At 43.5% G+C, this 19620-nt stretch overlaps 1 protein-coding gene across 3 annotated transcripts in view; it reads left to right on the top strand.

The window, feature by feature from the left end:
• The window catches only part of JAKMIP2 (janus kinase and microtubule interacting protein 2), a 75243-nt gene that overhangs the window by 28573 nt on the left and 27050 nt on the right, over positions 1-19620 (top strand). For 2 of the 3 annotated variants that reach the window (XM_026118251.2, XM_026118249.2), the window contains exons 2-6: positions 10062-10331; positions 14858-15355; positions 17352-17561; positions 18467-18565; positions 19071-19217. In XM_026118251.2, coding sequence (XP_025974036.1) covers positions 10203-10331; positions 14858-15355; positions 17352-17561; positions 18467-18565; positions 19071-19217 — 1083 coding nt within the window. In that variant the 5' untranslated portion in view covers positions 10062-10202. Of the gene's footprint in view, positions 1-10061; positions 10332-10688; positions 10837-14857; positions 15356-17351; positions 17562-18466; positions 18566-19070; positions 19218-19620 lie in introns of those variants that run through there. The other variant, XM_026118252.2, reaches the window with a different exon arrangement.

Below are 19620 nucleotides of genomic sequence, written 5' to 3'. Positions count from 1 at the left end.
TGCTGAGGTGGCATCCTGGGAGGTAATTACTTTATTTCAGTAGGCACAGAAGCATAGCACTGGAAGATGGAAATGACCAATTAGTCGTCTTTCTGCTCTTTCCCCTCTGTGATGCTGTTTCTTTCTTAGGCTCATAAACATTTCTTTCAAGTCCTGTTTCTACTGAAGCATTTTCCATTGCCAGGAAAGTTTCCTGGAGCCCATCTTTCAGGTAACAGAAGTTTTGCCTCAGTTCCTTTTTATTTTCTCACTGGACATTTTCCCCTAGTCTGTCCCTGCTTGATTACTTTTCTTCCACAGTTTTCCCAGAGAGAAGTTTGAAGCCTGGTAACAGTGGAGCTGCGGCTGAGCGCTGGCCCCGTTGCTGGACATAGGCAGCACCAGTAACCACGAGACCTCCCCAGTAAGCAGTGCTCCCGGTAACGTGTGGGCTGCCAGTCGGTTCCTCTGTGTACGTCTGAGGCTTGCATCAGTGGGTCAGCTGTAATCTTGGAGGTTTCTCTGAAGGTGCTTTAGAACTGTCATCTCAGCAAGGTATGTTTAAGTGTGGAAATAAAGGCAGGAGCTGTTTTGAAAGCATCTATACCATCTGCGTGATGGGGCTGTGAGGGAGCCAGTTAGAAAAAATTAGCGTATGCAGTAGCCTCCTCCTACGTGTTTCTCTTCTGTGTTACCCTGTTTTAGACCATTAGAAAGCAACAACGCTGGTGTAGTAGCAACAGGGTCCTAGAGAGCCAGTAGGCTAGAAAAACAGGCTCATTTCCTCCTTTCCACCAAAAGAGGGAGTATAATTACTTAAGAAACTCAGGTGATTTTAATATAGTATTTCGGTTTCTTACAAAAGTGAATAAGGATGTCATGTATGTTTTATGTCAATTTGTCCCCTTTTAAGTAACAGATCGCATAATCTTAGCTCTGCCTAGGATATATGATGATCAAATTTTCAGACAATTTTTTCTCTCAAAAAATTAAATCAAAATAAAAAACACAATCAAAACAGGTTACTTACTGTTGGAGCATTCCTTGGGATAGCAAAGAAAACAAACTCGTTTGCATTTTGCAGCTACCGAATTCAGATAAGCCTTTTAACTCTTGCAAATACTCCATTTCTAAAAGAAGTGAACAGTGAGTGCTGCATGATGACACCCTACGTTGTGACTTGGAAAAAGCAGAAGTGGAGAGGACTGGTAGCTGTATGACAAATTCATGGGGGCCATTTAATCAACAGGCATAACTCCCACAACAGAAAAGCAGAAGAAAACAGGCTGTTTGGGTTTTATCTTGAGGTACCGTATTTCCACATAATTTGCCAAGATACAACTGCAAAAAGAGTTGCTAATTCTCTTATCCATTTCTATATTCATGTGGATACAGACTCAGAAGAGAGGTACTTATAATACTGTATAATACTTTACTCTTCCTTGAGTCCCAGGTGGTACAGAGTAGCCTAACCTGCTAGAGTTCTTCCAAACTCTACAAAAATGTGCACTTTTTCCAATTAATTAAATGCAACCTGGTGTGCAAGAAACCTGTGGCTGGTCAGACAACTTAAAGGCCTGCTAGGACTTCTGTGACCTGGATCTTGTCTGCATCGTGAATCACTTCTTTCCTTGGGTTATGCATGGCCCTCATGCAGAGACTTTCCTTCCAAGAACAGAAAACTGAAATCCTCATTAAGTCAGAATGAAACTGTGCATCGCTTTTCTTGAACTGTTCACTGAAACGCCCTTTAAAGGTGAATGCTGCCACAGAGGAGCGTCTGCGTGCATCGTCTTCCTCCAGTCTTCGGAACGCAGCCAGCCGTCGCCGTGGATGCCTCTGCCTGGGCCTGTGGAGTCACTTCAGCGTTCGGTGCGGCGCTGGTGCAGCCACGGCTCCTTTCAGTGGGAATGCTGAAGCGGTCCCTGGTATCCTTCGGCTGGTGAGCAGTCCCTGGGACAGGAGGCACAGCAGGTATGAAGCAGAATAGTGTGAGGTGCCCGAGTACTTGTGCAGGGGGCTGTGTGGCACCTCCCGTAAACCGAAGTGTCCTGTTCGTGCCGGGAGGCACATGCATCCGGTAAAGCAAAGAGGGACCATGGGCTTGGGTTCAGGGATTTTGAGAACTGCTGAAGCTTGAGACATACGGTTTTGTTTTAGTCACAAGGCTGGGCAGCTACAACAGGCACTGCAGCCTCTTGAAGAAAAAAACGTCGACCGGTGCTAGTGCAGGAGGGTCATTTGAACCGGAATTCGGGGTTACCTTCTTCCCCCAAGCACACGGACACAGCGAAGACCGAGTTATTTCCAGCCGGCTGCAGAGGAAGTCGGGATGGCACCCAGCCCTCTCAGTACGGCGGTTGGTGCTCGAAGCGGTTGTTTTCAGAATTCATCAGCCTTGACAGAATCCCATTAGAAAGCAAAACATGTCTTTGGCAGCCACCGAGTTATGGGAACGGGGGAGTTCTGCTTGCAAAGCACAAGCCGTTCCGGAGCCGGCTCCCTCGGCGGCATGCTTGTTCGGCCTGCCCCTGCAGCCGGCTTGGAGGGGAAAGCAAAGCACCGTGCCTCGCCGAGCTGCAGCACCTCCGTCCCCTAGAGCCTCTGCTGCTGGAGCCGGGTGTTCCAGCAGTCACAGAGCCGGCAGCACCCACTGCCATTTACTTGTCTGTAAAAATCTGTCTGCGCGCTTTGTTGGATGTTAGCAAGACGGTGTGGCAAAATGTCACAGAAACAGGAGGGCTATTGCCAGAAACAGGCATTAATGGATGCAAGAGGTGCCTTCCTCGGCTGACATCTCTCCCAGTTAATGGCAAAACCGCTGCTGTCCTGTGTTGTGTAGGCCTGCTGTTCACTCCAAACTGCTGGATGCAAGCCTGAAATGTGCCTCGTTTGGTGCAGAGCACTCCTGTAACCCTTGTACTGCGGATGTTGGCGGTGGTGCTGGTCCTTGTCCTTGCACGCTGCCAGGGTAGCGTGTGCCAGCCACCAAGTTACTGCATGTCAGATGCAAAGTGAGCTGGCACACACGTAAGCAGATGTCTTCGTGCTGCAGAGTCATTCTCTCTTCTCCCCTTTCCCACTGCAGTTCTTCTTAGAATTACAGTTTTCTGTATTCTTCATCTCTGAGCAACCTCGTTTTAGTGCAGGTTACAATACACTTTTTAAAGAGCTGGTTTGAAAAGCAAATTCAGATGGATGGTTTTACTGGGTGACAGCGTTTTCCTCAGAAGAACAGCATTTCTGTGGAATATAATTTCTGAGACACTTCTTACTGAGAAAGGCTTGAAAGAGTGCTGATGTTCTTTAAGTTACATGGTTTGCCATTTTGAAAAACAAATGATTCAGTGGTTTAGAACAATTTTTCCTGGTCTCACCCTTGAGCTGAAGGGGGCTGTGCTTGTCCACCTGCTTGGGGAAGGTAAAGACCCCCTTCCCCTTCTCCTTGCTTCTCTGTCCTGTGAGAACTTAAGAGTGAAAAGATGCTCTTTTCTTTCCGATACCACTCATAAAACCTCTCTCTACTGGCGGCTGGAGAATGGGAAACTGTATTGTGCCTTCTTGCAGACAGGACGTGAGGGCAGGTCTGTATGGCATCCCCTGGTTGTTACCAGTTCCTCAGCAGGCAAACGCAGGGCTCAAGACATGAGAAAAGGAACAAGTAATGAAAACAAGGCTCCAGAGATGCTCATGTAATTGGAAGTGCAGCATGAGAGATACACCCTAGGCCTAAAATGACCTACCTAATTTCTTGCCTGCAGAATGTTCTTATTTCCTGCTGCAGTATTCCTGCACTTTGTAATGTATTTGCTTCTTTTAAAATTTAAAATAGCTGCTTCAGCACTTTTCCCTCTTTAAATGCAGTGTTTAATGCCAGCAGCCCTGTCTTCGCTGACAGTTCTTTTAATAAGCAGTACAGGAGCATGCAAGAAGAGGGAGTGAGTGCTGACAGAGAAACGGTTCCCTTTCAGACTTCTCTGGTGCAAATGTTAGCTGGCCTCAGAAATCAGACTACTTGGAAGGAATCCTTTTTCTGTTCTACTATACTTGCTGAAATAACTCTGGAAATTATCACCAGCTTTTTCTTGTTTAGCGAGGATCCCTGCTTGAACTGCTTATATCCCTTTCCAAATTGCCTTGCGAGAGAGATCATTGTCTTGTTATTGGATGTTTGCTGCTTGGTTTTGCTTGCAGACTGCTCATGGTGAGGGGCAAACTGTCATTCTGGATCGCAGGGTGGGTGGGGGAAACGCAGCATGTAAATGGCTTTGCAGATTGCTATTGCACCACGGTTTTTCGCCTCTGTACTATCCAAGGGGCATTTTAGACCACTGGGTGTGGAGTAGAACCGTGTGTATCTCTTTTCATTAAGATAATTAGTTCAAGGACAGATGCTTCAATGCTTACCTGTCAAGAGCGAGTGGGTTTTGTGAGACTGGGTAGACGGGTGAGCTCTGGATAGCCAAAGTACTTCAGTAGCCCGATTAAAAACATCAGTTTTCCCACAAGACCTCTGAGGAAATGAGACCATGAAACATTATTTTTAGCGGCCCGTCTCACTCCCAGCTGTGGGAAACGGGGTTCGGCTCTGGCAGTCTGTTTTGGGGTGCACGAGACACCCGTGGACAGGATGGGTGTGTTGGTAGGGAGAGCGTGTTACTAAGGCAAACTCATAAAGCTTCGACTAGGCGCTTTCCCCATGCTGCTTTGGACTCTGCCTGTGCTTATTCTGGAATAATAATGGATTTTTTGTTGTTCTCCAGTATGACAAACAGAAAATGAAGGAGAAGGGAAGAAATCATTAACATAATTCCCTTCTCCTCTTTCTGTAGTCAGAGCTATTAACTGAATGTGATCCTAATTCACAAACCGCTGTTGACTCCCCATGCTGCGCTTTTTTAGGCAATTTACTACTTTCAAAGAAAAATCACTTTAGCTATGAGCACATTTACAAACGAGGCCCTGACAGTGGGAATGCTTAGCTTGTAAATCCCAAGAGGGCTGAGTCATCAAAAATCTGAACGTCTCAGGGCTATTAAATGTAGGCTTATTACTTCTGAACTGAAGCATTGATAAGGCATTACCAGGAGGAACTTGGGCCCCAAGTTTTCCTTGTGAGTCTCGCACAGATCTCTTCAGGAGAGGGTACAGTGCTGGAGTAACCAACATTCAGAGCAGATGGCATTTGAATTCAGCACTGACTGTTTGAGTAATCTGCAGTGATTTTCTTCACTTAAATTTTGCCTTTTGTTCTTTATTTTCTCTTGCTTGAATGCCAATGCAAGAAAAAGGCTCCTCTTTCTTCCTCTGTGTTTCTGTACTGCTTGTATATACCAGAGCTTATTGAGATGAATTTGTTTGCCACTGCTTTGACAATGAGCAAGAAGGAGGTCTTAAGTGCAGCAGATGTTAACACTAAGTCTAGAATGATTTTAATTGCATTTTTAATGCACATTTTTATATCCCTGCATCAAAAGATACTGCTCATTTGAAAATTTCCACTTGCACTCTACCCCGTAGCATGGTGCCATACCTGGCCTTAGAAAGCTATTCTTAAATTGCAGAAGTGGAAAAGATGGACACAAATGCATTAGTTTCACTTTCTCTTTAAACCTTTGAGTGACGACTAGGTGCTTTGCTGGAGGATCTGCGGTAGCCAGGCGCAAGTTAGAGGACCTGGTACGGTGCTAACGAGATGGCACTGCTGGGACTGCTTCCCAGGCGAGCAGATGAGCCTTTGCTCCTCCGGTCTGCTTAGACCAGCACAGAGGCAGGTCAGTCAGAAGGGAGAGCTAACGTCATTTAACACAGAATCTCAGTCTGTACCTCAGTGGCCTCTGTCACTCTCCCATGGGACGTGTCGAAGCCCGGCTAGAAATCAGTGGTGTTTCCATCAAAGAGCCTGTGGCTGAGAGACAAAGGTGCTAAAAGCTCTGACGAAAGAGGCATCGTATTGATCGGTAACAGGGATCTGTCTCACTGCCTCTCCTTGTCCTGGAGTTCTGACGGAGCCTGACTCTTGCTCATCCTTAATTTCACTTGTTCAAACTGAAAGGTTAATGCTCTCCCAGGGAGAGGACCTTTTCACCCGCAGTTATTTTGTCACACAGGGGCCCTCACATATTCCAAATCAACCAGAATTAGACCACCTATGAAGATTTCTGTTTAAGAAGGACACACACTCTTCTGATCCTGTGTTTGTGCTCATTGACTTTACTGGCTATTTTTGCCTGGGTTAAAATCTGTAGGATTTACTCCAATAATAATTCTCTGTGATTAATTCAACAGATTATGAAAAGAAAAAAATCTAGCTATTTATTCAGAATGTAAAGGATATATTGAAAGAACCACAGAGGACTTGAGGTTATCCTGATCATGTAGTTCCACTCATTAGAAACCCATGTAAGCCAGATAATTTTATCATTACAAACTAGTGAAGAAAGTCACTGTCTTAAGTGGACTAGGCAAGGTCACGTACTAGTGAGTGGGAGGGATGGGAAAAGAGCATGGAAGTCCTACACCACAGTCCCTGCTCGACCACCCGACTGCATTGCCTTCCATCAGAGCTGTCTTTAACCAGGACCATATTACCACAGGTTTTCTTAAGTGCTCCTGCAGACAGTCGGTCTCACCACACTATGATCTGCAGTATATATTCAGTACATATTTGTACCTGTTTTCCTAGAGTAGTCTGGAGCAGAGCTCAACGGCCAGAATTTGAAACTGAATTAATGAAGTACCCTCGCTGCAATTCCCCCCCCAGTTCTCAATACTTGGATCCAACAGTGCACACTCTTCTCTTCTGTGAAGTATAAGTGACTCCTTGCTTATAAGTAGCCACAACTTCTGCTATGAAAGAGCATCATTCTGTTTCAGGTTATATGTTCAAGGCCTCTTGGAAGGGGAAGGCTGGAAGCAGCTTAGCAAGAAAACAGGGAGGCCACTTGAAGAGGCAGAATGTGCTGACAACTGGTGATCCCTCAGTGAGGGCTACATTATCTGATGAGTGCTGTTGCTTGAAACTCAGCCATGTTGGGTTTTTTTCTACTTTGCAAGTCTGCAGCCAGAGTCTCAGGAAGGCCAGAGAGCAGTTTTGGAGACTCCCTGTCATGCTCAGCTTCTTAAAGCTCTTCCAAGTGCACTCGTGTGGTCTGTGTGAAGACAGGAAGGATACAGAGCATTGCCCTACAGTGGGGTAGAGAAGCTTCCAAAATGTTCTGAACATATGAGCCATAAAATAGGATCATATAAAGGCGATCTGGGAGGACCCACGTGCTTTTTGGAAGAGTGTGGTGTCTGTGACATGTTGGAGGATGATGCGGAAGATGAATGTCTCCAATAAAAGAGAGAGAGGTTGAGAACTGGAGTTACAGGTGCCTACAAATGCATTTCAAATACAGGTGTATTTGAAACTAAATGTAGGTATAACACTGCAGTCATTGTAAGTTGTGTCACCAGTGTACTGATGTGCTGTACATGCTCACAAATTGATTTACGGAGAATGCTACCACAGCCTCTCTTATGATGAGCCATAATGGTAAAAGTATCATCAAATTATGAATGCAGTTGAGAAAATTGTGGGCTACCAAAGAGTTTGCTGTAAGTCTATCCAGTGCACTCTTTGTTTGAGTTATATTTATACCTCCCCTTCATTTTGAAGATATATTGAAACTCCATCCCAGAGCAATATTCCTTGGAGAGACAATAGAGAACTAGATTAAATAAAACAAACAAAACTAAATAAACTTGAAGACCTTAATGTTTTGTTTGAATATTTTCACTGCACATTTATTAATAATAATGTCACAAAGAGCATCAGTAGTTTCCTCTTGCTTTTGAGCACTCGTATTTGCTTACTCTATTGAGACAATTGTAATATTAAAGTAATATGCTGTATTTTGCCATTTTATAATTATTTCTTAAATTTACTGGCTCTAGGATAGATGCTACTAAACTAAGGTTGATTAAGCCTTATTGATTGATAAAAATCTATATTATACTGCTGTTCACCAGTGATTATCGTCATGGGACACAGGATGAATATACACTCTAGTTTTCTGCCTGCCAAGTCGTGAATGATCTTCAGATGCTCCCTTGAAACTACTCCCAACAAGTGCCAGTAGACCAACTCCATTAAGTAACCCAGAACCGAGTCTGCCTCTAGGAGCTACTCTTAGTTAAGATACTGTCACTTGTGCAGTGATAGTGACTGTGTGACAGGACTCTGTTAATATGACACTGGGATTATCTCCACTATGGTTGTGTGTTCTTATATATCAGTTCATGATCTGTTTATTTAATAGCCTGGTAGCAGCACAGCTGCAAGGAAGCCAGCTTTGGGGAAAGTTCTATTGCCAACTCAGCATGTTAAGGATTGTCAGGAGCATGGGACTTGGTGCATTAGTACAAGTTTCTGTTATCTCAGCAGTTCAGCATGCCACAGCTGCCTCTAGAAATGGCTTTGTATCCCAATGCTAAACCTGTGTTTTACATCTGCAGAGAAAAAAATATAAATGCATATTTGACCAGCTGTTAGGGAGCAAGTTACCCTTTTGTAGGAGACTGAGAATGTGCTTGTTGCACCTCATTCTAGATTTCCTCTACACCTGCAACAAGACTCCATTAAACTGGGGGCTCCATTATGATCTTGTACTTTTGCAGCCTGACTGGAGAAAACGTCTTTGTGCAGCTGGCATGATTAGGTCATTTGTCCCCAGTACTGAATATGAGGCGCTGTAGGAAGTGTGGATCAGATCTTGCGGTTATTTATAGTAGCACACAGACAAGGCAATCCTGAGATTTCGGAGGCTATGCACCAGTGTAACTGGGAGCAGCTTGCGGAGCACTGGGTGATATGGGACAGTGTTTTCAGAATTCATCTGAAAATACACAAGTTTACTCCTTCTTGCTATGTTGAATTCGCTATAGTTTAATCTGCTTTGTTCAATTTGCAGTGACTTTTTTACTGAGGAGTCTGTTAGCGTCTCAAAAGATGTACAAAATTTCTGGTTACAGTTCATCTAGTGACGGGTGAAGGGACCTGTTCTCTGTGTGCACAGGTTAACGTCTCTCCGGTGCGTGCGTATGTTCCGTAGGACAGGACCGACGTGGCTTGCAGCCGGAGGACGCTGCGTGTGTCCAGGCAGCCGGCCGTGCCGCAGCGTGTGCAGGCTTCGCGGCTGCGGCAGAGCTGCCCGAGGGACTCCGCGGGTCTCGGACCGTGCTCAGTGCCGAGACACACAGGCGCACAGATTTCTAGGGAGCGTGTTAAAGCTGTGTTTATTTTGTGTGTCGACAGAATACATCTTTATTGAAGACTGTCAGTCAGTGCCAATAGCCAAGACAAATGGTAAAATAAGGGGCAGAGGGACACTGGTGTTCCCAGTGGTATGAAAAAGCCTCCGGGCTTCCTGATCAGCCCGTCTTGCTGATGTGCGTGGGTTTAAGCTGACCACATCGTTTTGGTTTAGGACAGAACGTTTGCCCAGATTAAGTTGATGGGAAGCATGGGTGGAGTTTTTTGCGTTCACCTATAAAGTGGAAAAGGGGACAGTTTTTAGCCTCATAGCCAGAATTTTGCACCTGATTAGTTCCCTGCTTCTGCAGGGACCTGGAATGGTGGTGAGGCCTCAAGCACTTCCCCTCTCCTCCGGTGGCACGCTGCAGGTCTGCTCTGCTGAGGACTCTGCCTTTGGGAAGGGTCAAGGGCTGGGAAGGGTGGGAGGAAGAGGTTGTTCCTGCATCTTGCAGACTAAATGCCTGCTACGTGCTTGCTTCAGATGGCAGTGCTGGGATTAAGTGACCTGTGCTTTCTCGTCCTGTAGGCTCAGCAACGTTAGTCCTTATGGTAATAAACGAACTTGTCTCTTCTTTGTGTGGTGCCCCTTTAGGGAAAAATGAAAGGGCCTAGCTGGAATCTCTGCTGGTGTGCCCAGCTCACGTACAGAAGTCTGATTGTGCTGGGATCTCCCTCGTAGGTTTTCGGACAAAGATTACAGTGTTTGGAGAAGCGAGCTGTAACCATGTGAGCTCTCGTGCTGTTGCGCTCACTGACAGATAATAGTATATCTTATTTCTCACAGGGCTTCCAAAGCAGCTGAGGACAGGACCGTAAGGAATGTCACGCAGTAGGTGCTGAACTAGCTGGCACTGAAAGGAACAGAAAAAGATGGCAGTCCTTATTTGAAGGAATTAAACGCATGGACTCTCACTGATAAGAAACCATGTCAAAAAAAGGACGTAGCAAGGGCGAAAAGCCTGAGGCGCTGATTGTTGCCCTACAAGCTGCCAATGAGGAACTCAGGACCAAGCTAACAGACATTCAAATTGAGCTGCATCAGGAGAAATCTAAGGTGAGTGAGGATTTGGTTTTTAAATAACAGTATCTGCACTGAAGGAAAAAAAACCACATGGAAAAAAACTGTATCGCAGAAATCAATAAATGCAACACAACTCTTCTCCAGAGCAGTGATCTGATTCTTTCCCCACATACAGCATTTTCATACTGTGGATGTTCTGTTGCTTCAGTGGAAAAGCCCTGTCTTTACAGGGGTGCAAGTTCAAGAAGCATCTGGCCCTCAAAGGGAGCAGTGTGTCTTGTGTAACGTCTTTGGCCATATTCCAGTTACTGGGTTTCATCCTATCCACTCAAATTGTCTCTAACTATACTATTTTTTTTTAATTTCCAGTGTCTAGAAATTGTATAGTGTTGCTGTTTTTTGAATGACTGCTTATTTCAGCAAGAGATGCCTTTGTTTCAAAGTTGAGTGAAGTGATCCTTAAATGTATAGCATGACAGTCCATATGGACCCTTGTAATCCATCTGCAGTGCAGCCGAACTGTATTTTGTACATTAAGGTATGTATACATTGTTTAAAGCTTGCTCAGGTACCAATGGTCTGCCAGAGTTACCATCTCTGATATCTAAAGTTAGTCTAAAGCCAGCTGGGTAACATGCTCTCAGGGTGTATCCACACCCCTGTCTGTAGCATAGACATGTCTGCAGAGGTTCTGAGATGCCACTTGTACGTTTTAGAAGCCTTTGGCACGACCTCGAGGCGGGTGCTGCAGCTTCAGCTCTTCCCTACACCTTCTGCTGAAGTCTTCACACTCTTTTCTTGCGTTCTCTGTGCCAGGGGAGCCCTTGTAAGGCTCATAAGACCTCTCTATACTGCATCAGTCTTTTAGCCAGTAAAAAGGCAATGGGCTGGGTGTTATCCAATATAAAATCCTGGCTGTTTTTCACCTACTCTGCACATATCCTGCTCACCTTCCATTAAAATCCTTGCAGGTGGGATTCACTCCTAGTGTGTTCTTATCAAGTGGGCTGGAGACAATGCTACCTGAAGCCAGGCATCCCCAACCTGCTGCCAGGTGACAGCCACATTTTCAGAGGATGATGTCTATTAATATATTTTTATCCAAGTGGATTATGGTTGAAGTCTGTCAATCTGGCTCTGATTCCTTCGCAAATAAGCATATACCCTGGGCAGACAAACCCAGATTGACTTGCTTCTAGCTTCCAAATCTTAATAGCCTCAAATCCTTCAGCCTCCAGGAGGTCTTTTTTAAAAAATTCTTTCTTTAGGGAAAGGCTGTCATGCCAATATGTCAAGGTTAATCATACTGGTAATCTCAGACAACCATCCACCAGTTCAGTGTAATTGTAGGAGAAGCCAGGTGAAAGTAAGAATAGCCAGTTCTGTTATCTGACTTTCTGATGATCTCTGAGGGCATTGTCTCCTCACCTACCAATGAGATTTATAGCCGTTAATTTGCAACCTTTTAAACTAGACAGGATTTGCAAGCTGCAAGAAAGCTGACACCATCATGCTTTCAAATTCATTCTGCATCCTTTTCTTTTACAGATGGCTGATGACAGCCTTGGAAAGCAAAAATGGTTTTTGATTCTTTTATTTTCCCTGCAGGCTTTGGCATTCGTGTCTTGCACACAGGCAGGGTTTAGCTATTCTCTTAAAGAGTTACAGGCTGGCTGCCAGAAAACTGATGTCCCAGGGAGTTTCCCTAATGCTTTTCTTTATATTCCGAGTCTTGCTGCGTTTGTTATCACTGCATCTATAGAATTCTGATACGGTAGTTGCCAGTACAGATTTTTGTTACTAGTCATCATTTTGAGGATGGCCCAAAATAAGAGGAGTTACAAGAGTAAGAAAGTCTTGGGAACAAGAAAGGGTTATCTGAAATATATGTAAACGTGTGGGAAGGAGATGAGCAGAACATGAATAAAATGATGAAGTTGCTTGAGCTTCAGTAGCTTCCAGGTGGCCTGTCCATGGATGCCCTCTGCCATTCCTGTGACCAAATGGGCCTGAGTGCTCATGGTACTCAAGGAATTGTCATTCTGGAGTAATGAAGGGCTAAAAACTACAGTCTCTGGAAGTAGATCACACCTGTGAATTTTTCTGCAGTTTGGATACAGAGGAGCAGCCACCGTTGCAAGTTTTACTTTGGTCTAGCATTCAGATTTTAGGTCTTTCCCCTTTTCTGCTAGGCATAAGCAGGTTCAGACTGGACATTTTGGTACAACCTTATCTCCTCTAATTCAAGTTAAAAATAGGATGCCAAACGAGCCAATCACACACAACACCATAAGGTGCTCTAAGAAAGTGTTCCTTCCACAAAAGGGGTCAAACAAATTGGATCTTTGGACTTTTCCTGTCTCTGCTGGAGTGAATCCAAAGTAGAGGGTAGAAACCTCCTGAGGCATTAGGATCCTTTATTAAGCAGGCCTCTTGTCCATTTCTTCACATGTAATTATCTTTTTTTCCCACAAAGGCCTCATTCATCCTCCCTTTTTTCCCCATCATAATGGTACAGTATCTACAAGACAGTCTAATATGACTAATAGCATTTCAATTAGATGAAATAGGCAGCCTGGAAACTAACAGCCATAAAACCCAGGTGTCCCAGAGCTCAGCTAGGTTTGTACCCAGGCTCTGGTGGGGTTTAGTCTTCATATTGCACTGTTGTGGATACCCAAACTACTTCGTTGAAAGTTTGCATGTGTCTTTCAGTGTCATGCCAGGTTAGAGCAGTTACAATAATTGCACCTTGTTTTGCAGTGCATCAAACTTTTTACTAAACAGGAAAAGATATGTTAATGAGAGAAAGAGGGCATTAGGCTTATTTTTAGTCGTGAATACTCAAAGTCAAGGCTGGACCTAGAATGAAAAAGGAGTAAAGGCAACCTAAAACCTGCCAGAAGGACACAGTGGAGCCTAGGATTAGGCACGGCTTTCTTTTCAGAAGTGACTGGTGTAATAAGGGCAAGTTAATGTCTCACACAGATCATATAACTATGATTAAAATAGACTGCTCGGTAGACCCTGGCTGCAAAGTCGTCTTGTTGTATATGACATTTATTATTGCATATATCTGCTCTATCAATAGCCTCTAAAGTCCTTGGGAGAAGTTAGTGGGAGTTGCAAGTGCAGACCACCTTTAAAAAGCATGTATTTTTAATACTTTGCTTCGAAAAGTTCTTGTGCATTCCAGAACCTTATGGAGGAAATTTTAGGACAATCTTGTAGATTCGTTTTCCATGGAGCCCTCTGAGACAGATGCATCTCATTTTTAGAATCTGTTAATGATCAGAATGACTTTGGTGACTGAAACTGAAGTAAAAGTATGCTTTCAAACTCTTCTTCCCCAGCTCCCCTGGAAGGCTTCATTGGGGGAAGATGTATTTGAAACTAGATGGGGATAGCATGAGAGAGGAGGAAAAAAAGTCAATCAGCTCTGTACATATAGCTGACAGGACTCCTTACCGTCTCTAATTCCTATCCAAGTAATCAGTGAGGCCTGCAGGCTAGACCACCAGTGTCTCTTAGAGGACTTTCCGATGACCTATTGCTACTTTTATTCATACTGATTTTTCTTTCTCTTCCTTTTTTTTTTTTTTTTGAATATGAAAGGTTTGCTCACTTTTATTCATTCTTTGTGGTCTTTATTTAAAAAGAAATTGGCAAGAGTATTCTTATAATCTTTGAAATCCTCCTTTTCTTTTTCACTGTAAATGATAAACCTGCTGAATTTGCTTTGAACCGAAGCCTTTCCTTATCAGTTGTTTTCCTTTGGTGTAGGTTTGTACAGGTTTGTTACTGTGGGATTGCTCAGGGGTATGAAATTGCACCTAGAGATATGTTAGTGTAAGTTTGCTGAAGATTGGTGAGTTGCTCTGTAACTTTGATTCCAAAGTTATGGACAAAGAACTTTAAAAATTGTTTTTGATAAAGAGTAGCAAAGGACGTATTTTAAGAAAAACTAGCAGTTCCATAAGGATAATAACCAGTGAAGTGTGTTTTTCTGTAGATTTAAGTCTAAGAATTGACTACAAATGCCAGTTAAGGCTTTTACTTACAGGTAAGAACATCTATAAAAGCCAAGATGTTTCCTGGACTTTCAGCCTTGCACTTTATGTCAGCGGGGCTCATTTAGAGACATGCACTCTTCCTCTTCTACTGCCCATGTTCGTGCAAGCTGTAGGAACCTAGCTGTTTCTGAGCCCTCTAATTTTCTGTTAAATTCTACTGAAATTGGCTGGTGGATTAAAAAGTTATTAGATGAATGCACACATATACAGAGTCTTATTTCCTAAGGAAATACTGAAAATATGTGTGGTGTCACTGCGTGGGGCAGGACACTGGGAGAAGACAGTGGTGGTTTGGCTTGAGTAAAGACAGTGTAAAATTATGTTAATGCTCCAGAATTTGGCCCGTATTTTGTTGTAGTGAGGATGGGGGAGCATCTGGGGCCGGCAGCAGGGTCTTCCTCAGTTTGACATGCCTGCGTTTCTGGGTGGGCTCATTTGGACAGCACTGCGTTGGTCGCAGGTGACTTTCTTCTCATCTCAACATAGGTTGCTAAACTGGAAAGAGAGAAGACTCAAGAAACTAAGCGGATCCGAGAAGTGGAGCAGCGCAAGCAGACTGTGCAGATCACAGAGCTCAAAGCCAAACTCCACGAGGAGAAAATGAAGGAGCTGCAGGCCGTGCGGGAGAACCTCATCAAACAGCACGAGCAGGAGATGACGCGGATGGTCAAAGTCCGAGACAGCGAAATCCAGCGCCTCAAGTCAGCACTGTGCGCACTGCGGGATGGGAGCAGTGATAAAGTAAGGACAGCGCTGACAATTGAGGCTCGCGAGGAGGCCAGAAAGCAGTTTGACTCCGAGCGCCTTAAGCTTTTGCAGGAAATCACTGAACTGAAGTCTGCCAAAAAGCAGGTAGATGAGGCCCTTAACAACATGATCCAAGCTGATAAGATCAAGGCGGGCGATCTTCGGAGTGAGCATCAGTCCCACCAGGAAGCCATCTCTAAGATCAAATGGGAGAGTGAAAGGGATATTCGTCGCCTGGTTAGTAACAGTTCCCTGCATCAGAACCGTTCCTATGTCGTCTTATGCTGTAGTCAGTTTGTCTCTTCTGCCTCTCAGTTTTTTTGTACAAACAAAACTCAGCAATGTGCCTCAGTTTGCAAAAATACCAAAAACTTCTCGTTATCATTTCTCAGCAGGAGATAGATCAGAGTCAGTAGGCTAGAGCAGCTGCCATGAGGGTTGCTAACACCTTTGAGTAAAATAGTGATTTGTCTAGTCAACAAGGAATTGGCTCGTTGAGATGATAATATGTTCGCAGTGCATTGTGTTAGAAAAAGATGTCTGCATCTGCATTTGCAGCTTATTAGTTTCTCTAACCTTTATAATGGTCTCCTAAGCACGTTAAACCCCAGGGCAGAGGGGGAGATATCTTTTGTTTTGATCTTGACATAGCCTGCAGTAATTACTGAGGAAAAATGAACAAAACAAGGCCCAAATCAGCAGAGGTGCAACTGGCCACTGTTCCCTGACATCCAAGGAGCTGGGCCTGCTTGCAGCGTTGGAAAGTTTGGCCTGGAAGCTGCAATTCAAGATTTGACAGTTGAGTAAAAGAATTGGTGATTTGAACATTATCAAAAGTGAACATTTTAGCTTGAAGTCTGCGAACTGGAGATATATTCTTGCATGGCCAAAATGATAAATAACATAGCACAGACTGGTAGCTGTGGGTTCTTCATAGCTGCCTTCTGAATTTTGACCCTTGCTGTTACTTTGATCCACATTTGCAATTCTGCATAGCCATGAGGACTAACTACTTTTCTTTTTCCTCATCTGATATCCAGGACCTATTTTCAGAGTTTTAATATAAAAGGAAAATACAGTGAAATTCAGGATAACACTGTGCTGTTTAGTAACATTAAGAGCAACTCAGGCTCTATGTCTGTTGAATGATTTCATCTTAAACAACTAATGAAAGGCTTTTGCAGTGCTATTTACATGCATAAGAGCTGTGCACAAGGCCAGAATTATTTTTATCTGACTTACACAAGTGGTTTATGCACCCATTCTGTGGCCATCAGAGTGAGAAGTTATGTCAGAGTGACATTTGGCTGACAGAGACCAGAGTCTAGCCCCACTCATTTGGAAAAAATACTTTGGGGCAGATTTCAGTAAACCCAGAAGGCTGCAAGATCATAAAGTATCTTTGGCAGCTTCAGGCAAAATTTAGCATAGGTAACATTTTTGTTTTGAGGAAATAGTTTATTTCTTTCCCAGATAAAAATACCTTTATTTCCTAAACTGATTTGCAAATTCTGGTTCACTGACTTTTCTTGGCTCAGTGACATTAGCTGCTTTGTACCAGTCTTCATGGTTGCAAGGCTTGTGTGTACTGATCTTACACAAATTGTAATTAACGATTTTCCTTCCCGTCATCACTCCTTAAAGTTGCTGTGAAACGAAATAAGAGGCACTTCTTTGTTGTTTTGGATAGTCCTGGGATGTTAGGCAAAAATGAAGTAACAATAAGATTAATAGCCTTGAGTTTTTCAGTCAGCCTTAAAAAACCCTGAGTTTGCACAGATTTTCTGTTTGAGAGAGGCAGGTCTACTAGCTCCATTTACAAGAGCAGGTGCTAGTCTAAACACCTTTGTTTGGTCAGAGTTTATACTTACTTTTCACAAGTATAAATAACTGACCAAAAGGCAATGTGAAAGCCTGAACTCTTCATCTGACTTTCAAAACTTTGGGTCTCGTTCCGCTGTGTGTGTTGGGGTTACAAGAGCTGAGCAATTTAGCAAATCATACCGTGTTCGGTGCCTGGGCTTCAGTCACCGTCGGCTGATGAAACAGGTGGTGTATGGATATGGCTGAAATCTCGGAATGTATTGTTTTATAACTGTGGTGCGGTATGGTGTAGCAGAGATAAGTGCTGAACATGAGTATTAAGTAAATCACATCCTACTAGAGTGGACGCCGATGAAATGCTGTTACCTTTGCACAGTAATATTGTTGTCCTGGTGTTTTTCCCTTTCAGATGGACGAGATCAAGGCTAAAGACAGGATTATATTTTCCCTGGAGAAAGAACTGGAGACGCAGACAGGCTATGTGCAGAAGCTGCAGCTGCAGAAGGAAGCTCTGGATGAGCAGCTCTTCTTGGTGAAGGAGGCAGAGTGTAACATGAGCAGTCCCAAGAGGGAGATCCCAGGAAGGGCCGGAGACGGCTCAGAGCACTGCAGCAGCCCCGTACGCAGGTTTTACTGTCCCTTGCAAAGCAGAAACATGGCTGTGTTTCCCTTGCTAAATTACTTTCTTGGGTCCTGGGGAAATGTTCCCACTTTCTTATACACTACAGAGAAATTATGTGCATAGATTCTTCAGAGAAAAATGCCAGTAGGACAAAGCTACGTAAGGCTGTTTCCTCAGTTGCTGTATTAACAAATGTACAGCAATATATACAAACACATAACCAGGTCCCTTTGAAAGTATCATTCCATGAACACAACTCCCCAGATAGCCTACATCCTCAGAAAGAAACGTACAGAACTGGGAGGACAACCGAGAAGGGGCAGGGAGAAGGCTGGGGGCAATCAGGGAGCCTCTTAGGAGAATCTCCTCTTTCTTTGTCTTATTCCCCCACATTTACCGGCCTTGCTCTCAGTCGCAAGGCATGCAGCCCTCCAGTGAGTGAATATACGGTATTTCCACATTTGTTGTGATGAATGAGGAATAAGAAGATAAATACAACTGATAATGAAAGGGCTGTCCTTAGTCTTCTCCTGACATACTGTTTTCAGAGTGGCTCAGAAAACAGAAGTGATGTATAGGGAAAGGCAATAAAAATTAGAATCTTTTAGCTTTTTATGCCCCCCCATCAGAAAAAATATAAACATCTGTTTGGTTGATTTTACCTTTCTTAACTGTTGACAATTTTTAATCTTAAAATATCCCCTAAACCAGATACTTTATTCCAAAAAATCATGTACTTTTGCCAAAATGCCCAATACTGTAAAAATCCAGAAATATCATTTGTTGATGATCACAACTTTAGATGACTGGTGTGTGGTTTGGGGAATTTTTTTTTTCATTTTTTCCCAAGCATGTATTTTGAAAAGAAGCAGTAACTGTGTTATATTGTTACCAATGAACAGGACTTGCGCAGAAACCAGAAGAGGATAGCAGAACTGAATGCCACCATCCGGAAGCTGGAAGACAGGAACACGCTGCTTGTTGATGAACGAAATGAGCTGGTGTGTGAGCTTTGCACTGTCAGACAGAGGAGGTTGGGAGCCTTAGGGAAAGGCAAAAGGAGAAGGCTCCAAGGGTGATACAGTCAGTGATGAATACGCCTTTTCCACCCATCACTCTAGCAGCTCAGGAGGCTGAGCATGGTTTTTCTCTCTAGAATTAGTCTTTTGTGGCAGCTTTGCAGCTGTCTGACTGTGCTTTTGGGTTGCTCTGTCTCTACGTCTCAGTTTTCCCTTAGGTAACACCCTCTCTCAGAAACAGATATGCAGAGTTATGCTTTGAGATTTATTGGTGAAGTAAGTTTATAGAAGGACCAAGCATTACTGTGATTGTTTTGCCAGTTCTGTTTTCCACTTTCTTTGGCATTTTACTGGGACAGTGGTCAACAGGGAAGGTAAAAAAAAAAAAAAAAAAAAAAAAAAAAAATCCCCCCCAAACATCTAACAAAGGAGGAAAAGTACCTTTTTTTGAATTACTTACAATTATTAATTGCTGTCATCAATCCAGTTGAAGCGTGTCCGAGAAGCTGAAAAACAATGTAAACCTCTCCTGGAAAAGAACAAGTGCCTCACAAAGAGAAACGATGAGCTGATGCAGTCTTTGCAGCGCATGGAAGATAAACTCAAAGCAGTCACTAAAGAAAATATAGAAATGGTTGGTATTGAAGAGCAAAGTGAGGATGACTGCGTGATGTATGTCTCTGTTGGCAGCCATGTGTGCACAGTGTATGCATGTAAAAACATAGAGAAAGTGCGTATGTGTTTATAGTGTGTGTACTATTGATAAGATATAGCAATACTTAGACCTGTATATAGTAAAATTTATATACTGTAGTGCTGTGTATTTTACATGCTCGTGCAATATATTTAAGTGAGTGCATAACCACAGTTTTTAATACTGTCCCAAAAATTAGATTTGAATCTCAATTATAAAAAAAAAAAATTGTTGTGACACTGGGTCACATCCTACGGTGCAATTTTGCACCTGCAACTCCAAAAGGAAGCTGTTGAGAGCTATGTTTTCAGCCAGCCTAATGTTCATCCTTGAAAGTATATGT

Source organism: Dromaius novaehollandiae, chromosome 15 (genome assembly GCF_036370855.1).
Source record: "Dromaius novaehollandiae isolate bDroNov1 chromosome 15, bDroNov1.hap1, whole genome shotgun sequence".
NCBI classification, from domain to species: domain Eukaryota; kingdom Metazoa; phylum Chordata; class Aves; order Casuariiformes; family Dromaiidae; genus Dromaius; species Dromaius novaehollandiae.
This window is presented reverse-complemented; position numbering and strand designations above follow the sequence as displayed.